Source organism: Phragmites australis, chromosome 1, assembly GCF_958298935.1.
Source record: "Phragmites australis chromosome 1, lpPhrAust1.1, whole genome shotgun sequence".
Taxonomy (NCBI): Eukaryota; Viridiplantae; Streptophyta; class Magnoliopsida; order Poales; family Poaceae; genus Phragmites; species Phragmites australis.
This window is the reverse complement of record NC_084921.1, coordinates 21,654,720-21,660,033: the sequence shown is the minus strand read 5'-3', so window position 1 is coordinate 21,660,033 and position 5,314 is coordinate 21,654,720. Positions and strand designations below refer to the sequence as shown.

The following is a 5,314-nucleotide window of genomic DNA, read 5'->3' as shown; positions in this document are numbered from 1 at the left end:
GGTTGGTGACCGCCAGTTGAAGGAGGAAACGACGGAAAGTGGCTTGGAGAAGAGAGGAAAAACTGCTGCTTCCTTGCTTCACCCAAAGAACACCAAACAAGTTCAGAACCAGCTCGAATTCCTTCGGGGAAACTGAAAATGAATTGGATGGACGAGTAATCCTTGAGCTGGTGGTCACGTGAGTACCACATACGTACCTTGATCTTGCTCCCAGAGGTAGGGATCCAAAGGAGAAAAAAGGAGCCTAAGAGAGAGTGAGAAACAGCCAACTCCAACTTGCTTCCTCAAAAAGCCTTATCTGGTGGAGTGGGTGAGTAGTACGTATGGGCAAGCTTTTTAGGGGGAGAGAGAGTGTTGTTGCCCACCTATAGAGAGATATTTTCCACCCAAGTGGGCCCCATTTACCTAGAGGAAAGTCCAGACTTGCTTCTAGCTCTTTTATTTCTCTTAGTTTTTCCTTCTCCCACCTCATTGATTCAAAGTGAGGTGCTCCAGTGACCCAAACTGGACCATGAAGCTGAAATTGCATGTTTTAGGATTAAAACACACAATTACGGATTTCAGGATGTGACATCGTCCTTCTGACGGGCTAGGTCAGCCTGGAGGGCCTCTCCTGCCCTCTCGCGGTTCACGGCCGCCTCCTCCCGCTCCTGCGCCTGCCGCTCCCTGGCGAGGGCCCCGGCAGCCTGCTGCCACGATGCCTCGGCCAGGCGGGCGGCGTCTTCGCGCTCCCGCGCGAGCTCCGCGCGGGCGTCTTCCAGAGTCTTCCGCTCCCGTGTGACCTCTGCGCGGGCCTCCTCCAAGGCCTTCCGCCCCTTATCCATAGCATGCTGCTCGCCCTCGTTGGCGGCGCGCGCCGCGGCAAGGCGGTAGTCGAAAACGCGCCAAGCTGCGGTAAGCTGCGCTCTCTCCATGGCCAGAGCGGCACGCTCCACCTCTCGGTGCGCCATCTCCCCCGCTACGGCCGCTTCCAGCCGCCCGATCACGTCCCAGGCGCTCCCAAGCACGACCGGGAGAGGGTCGGCGGGTTGGCTGGGCGGCGGCTGGGCGCTGGGTCCCCTGCGAGCCTCCCCCGGGGGGCTCGGGGTCCCCGAAAACTGCCACGCGGTCACCCGCCCCGCGCTCAGCGCGCTCGGGGCGGGCTCGGACGGCGCCGAACGCTCGGGCGGCGGTTGCGTTTCTGTCTCGGCCGCCGCGTCCGCCGGCCCCGGCTCCATCGCCCCCGCTAGCCCTGGCTTCGTCGCCGCGCTCGCCAGCCCTGGCTCCGCCGATGCACTCGGCTCGGGCGCGCTTGGCTCGCGGGCTGGTGCCGGCCTCGATGCCTCTAACCGCCCCTGGTTCTCGGCGGCGCCCGTAGGCGGCCTGCAAGAGAAGAATGGGATCAAAACTCAGAATTTAGTCTGTGCAAAGCACGCCCAGGAAAGAACGGAGGATGAAACTTACGTGGCTGTGGGTCTTCGATACTGCCACCTTGCTGCCAGAATCCTAAACTCCGGGCTCGATGGCGTTGGCCCGGAGTCCTCCCTCCTTCTCTTCCGCCGGGAGCTCTGTGGGCCCGCCGCGTCATCTCCGGGCGCCGAATCGGGCCCAAGCAGACCAAAGTGCGGTTCCAGAACGGCAGATGCCGCCCCTGCAGACGGCCCCGCGCTGGACGACTGGTCATCCCGGCTTCCCCCCTCGCCTGGCAATGGCGTCGGTGGGGACTCCACAGGAATAAAGAGCCGGGGGTGCTTTCCCCGATCCTCCAGCGCCGTTGCTGCCCTGCTGCCGGCGGTGCCTCCTCCTTCGGTGCGGCGGCTGCTGCTCGCAGCAGCCCTACTGCTGGCCTGCAGCTTGCCGCTTGCGGCGCCCGGGCCCCCAGTCTGCGCCGGATCGCTTGCAGCCTCCTCGCCGGATGCCGCGTCCACCCCGGGGGTCTCGATGGTCCCGGGACTACGGTGCCCCAGCCGGTCGACCAACCCCTGGGCGTCAAACTCCGACAGCTTCGCCTGAATCGCCACCCGGTCAGGATTGGCGCATAGCGCCATCACTTTCCACGGGAGCTCCGCCCGGCTCAGATCATCCACCCCGGTCACCACCCGGAGCATGCCCCTCAACTCCGGCATGCCCAGGTCCCAATCCTCGCCGATCTGGGTCCGGGTGATGTCCTCGGGGCCGGTGTAAAGCCAGCAAGGCCGGGCCCGCTCCTATAGGGGCGCCAAGCGATGGTGCTGGAAGTCCGCCACCACCATCACCGAAGTGAGCCCGGCCTCGCGCAGGAACTCGATGCGCTCCAGGACTGGCTTCAGTCGTGCGTCCATCGGCGGCAGCACCTCCCAGGTCACCTTCTGGGGTTCCACCGCCACCTTCGGCAGGGTCAGACGGTCGTGGGGGCTGACGTCGATGTAGAACCAGTCGCGCCGCCATTCCACCCACTTGCTTCGTAGCACCTGGGGAATGTATCGCTCCCCCAGGCCGTCCCGCAACCGGAAGCTGCAGCAGCCAGCGATGTCCGTGGTGGAGAAGCCCCTCTTGTTCCCGGCCGACCGCAGCGCGAAGAAGTGCCGAAAGAGCGTCAACGACGGCGGCACCCCCACGAATATCTCGCAGAGGTGGGCGAAGACCGCCAGGATGACGACGGAGTTGGGGCTGAGATGCACCAACTGGATCCCGTAGGTGTCGAGGATCTGGAGGAACAACGTTGAGAACGGCGGCACCAGCCCGGCCGCCACGAAGGAGGTGAAGAGGACGATGCGCCCCGGGCGGTTTGTCGCTGGCGGGAAGCTCGCCGGCGTCGCCACCAAGGCCCCCTGCTAGCCTTCGGGGACCAACAACTTCCGAATCTTCTCCGCTGCCTCCTCGTTCGTCAGGCGGGACTCCGGCAGCACGCCGTCGGGAGTCCTGTCGAGGCGGCTTCCTCCTGCTCTTGGCATTTCGTCGGGGCGGGGGACGATCTGGACGGTGGAGAAGGGAAGGTGCTCTGATCGTCTAAAGAGAGTCTAGAGCTCATGAGTGCAAGGAGAGCAGGGGCTAGATCACAAGATGCCGTAAAGAGGGGGGCAGTTCGCTCCCCTCCTCCTTTTATACCCCAGGGAAATTCAAACGTCGCCCGCCACAGCGCACTCGGCAAGACGGTTTCCTCGATCGACGCAACCGCCAGGCGAGTCTCCCACGGGTCGTGCGGTGTCAGCGGCTGCCAGGCATATTTTCCTTGATGTATGTGGCTGCCGCGCGTACCGCCTGCCCCGTCGTCGTGTGCCGCCTGTCCCGTTGTCACACCCTTCGGGAGTTGCGTGGACGCGCGTCCATTCGGTTCCCCGTTGGGTCATCCAGAAGACCTGAACCGGAGGGACCACCCTCTGGAAGCTCGCCATGTGGCATCGGTATCGGCCTTGGCCTCATTGGCGACGAAGGGCCCATCCGCAGTCTCTGGGCCATTGCCTACCAATGGGCTCAGGGGCTGCTGTCGGTGTTTCAGGAACCGGGGGTCCCCGAATCCCGAGGCCAAGCCAATAATCCACCACGTGGCACCATTCCGTGAAGTCTCTCCCCAGGGGTGAAAGAGATTGAGTCCCGGAGAGAGAGTGCTCGGGGAGGTGTACGGCGACCCCCGAGCACCCTAGTCCCCCGGCGACCAGGAGAGCTAAGTGCTGGGAGGAGCGAGCCCTGGGTCGCTAGCGGTGACCCCTGGGCACTCAGGAACCCCGAGGACCCGTCGAAGGAAATTCCAAGAGAGAGTGCTTGGGGCTGCGGGCAGCGGTTCCCGAGCACTCTGTTCCCAAGGATCCGTTCAGGAGCGCCCGGGAGAGAGTGCTCGGGGAGGTGAACAGTACCCCCGAGCACTCGGTCCCCCGAGGGCAAGAAAGGGCGTTCTCGGGAGAGAGTGCCGGGGAGGTGAACAGTACCCCCGAGCACTCGGTCCCCCGAGGGCAAGAAAGGGCGTTCTCGGGAGAGAGTGCTCGGGGAGGTGAACAGTACCCCCGAGCACTCGGTCCCCCGAGTACAAGAAAGGGCGTTCTCGGGAGAGAGTGCTCGGGGAGGTGAACAGTACCCCCGAGCCCTCGGTACCCCGACGACCCAGAAAGGCCCCCGAGGGGCCCACCGATAAGGTGTTAGCCAGTCAAAGGCCCGAGGCCGCATTTAAAGAGCGTGCGTGGCCTATCACCTCCAACTGCTCCCGCCGCGCTCAGCGTCAGTTCCTGCCACGTTTTGGCAGAGAGGCGTGGGGTTATTAATTGCACGGGTCCCGTCCCGTGCCATCCGGCCCGTCTCAGGATAACGTCGTGAGGGCCGAGGCATTCCGTCTGCCGCGCTGCTGTGGTAGGAGAACAAGACACGGCGGGCACGCCTGGCCGCTCTGCGGCTGCCCGATGGGCCCTGTCCACGGCGCCCGTTGCCAGGCCATTTATGGTGACGGATGACCGGGCGTGTGCCACATTTTCCACCCCCGGTCACGTCTTCCAGAGGAAATGATGACGCCCATTCCATTTGTGGCGCCTTGGAGTTCGCGCCCTCCCGTGCGGGGCGTATCGCCGTTGGCATGTATTTGAAGGGCCCGGCAGCACAGTAGAAAAAAGAGAGGAAAAGAAAGGAAAGAAGAGGCAACGGATAGAAAAAACAAGAGAAGGGAAGACCAGAGAAGGCTGAGCCCAATCCCAGCCGAAGAACAAGGAGCCCCAGGCTTTAGAATAGGAGACCCTCCTTGTAACCAGCAACATCCTTGAGGGACTTCCTCAAGACATTCATAGAGTTCATACAGGAGTAGGGTGTTGCGCCCCCGTGCGGCCCGAGCCTGTCTAAATTCCGGTGCATTTACTTCTTCTTGCACTAGGTCACACCACCACCACCGGCAATTGCATTCATTTCCATTTATTTCTCCGACAAACATATTCAGGATCATCCCCCGGGCTGAATCTCTAAAAAGGGGTCTCTCGGGATCCCTGCGACTGGAGTTAATCCTCCGACAGGTGCCCTGGCCGATCCCCCTTTCTCCCTCTCGAGGCACTCGTGTGCCGCCACCTTTTTCCTCACGCTGCGCTGGCCAAGTTCGAAACGTACCGGACGGTGTGCGCCACCTTCCCGAGCCCATATCCCAACCAACCCAGACTTATCCGCTCCTGTATGTGATCTCCCGCCTTTATAAAGGTCCAACACCCCCTCCATTTCATCTTTTTCGCTAACCCTAGCCGCTGCCGCCCACCATTGTTGCCACTTAGCCGAGCCGCCACCAGCTGTTTCCGCTACCTTTTGCCGTCGCCAAGCCGCCTGCAAGCTTCACCGCCGCCTACCATCGTCTACCTTGCCACTGCCCGAATTCCTAAGCCGCACCGCATGA

General features: G+C 62.8%; 1 protein-coding gene across 1 annotated transcript; it reads right to left on the bottom strand.

The window, feature by feature from the left end:
• Positions 1-560: 560 nt before the first annotated feature.
• On the bottom strand, positions 561-2,027 carry LOC133883484 (uncharacterized). The gene is made up of 3 exons (XM_062322828.1): positions 1,444-2,027; positions 1,113-1,362; positions 561-899 (listed from the first exon to the last, which is right to left on the bottom strand). The coding sequence occupies exons 1-3, from the start codon at positions 2,025-2,027 to the stop codon at positions 561-563; spliced, it is 1,173 nt and encodes a 390-aa protein (XP_062178812.1).
• Positions 2,028-5,314: the final 3,287 nt, after the last annotated feature.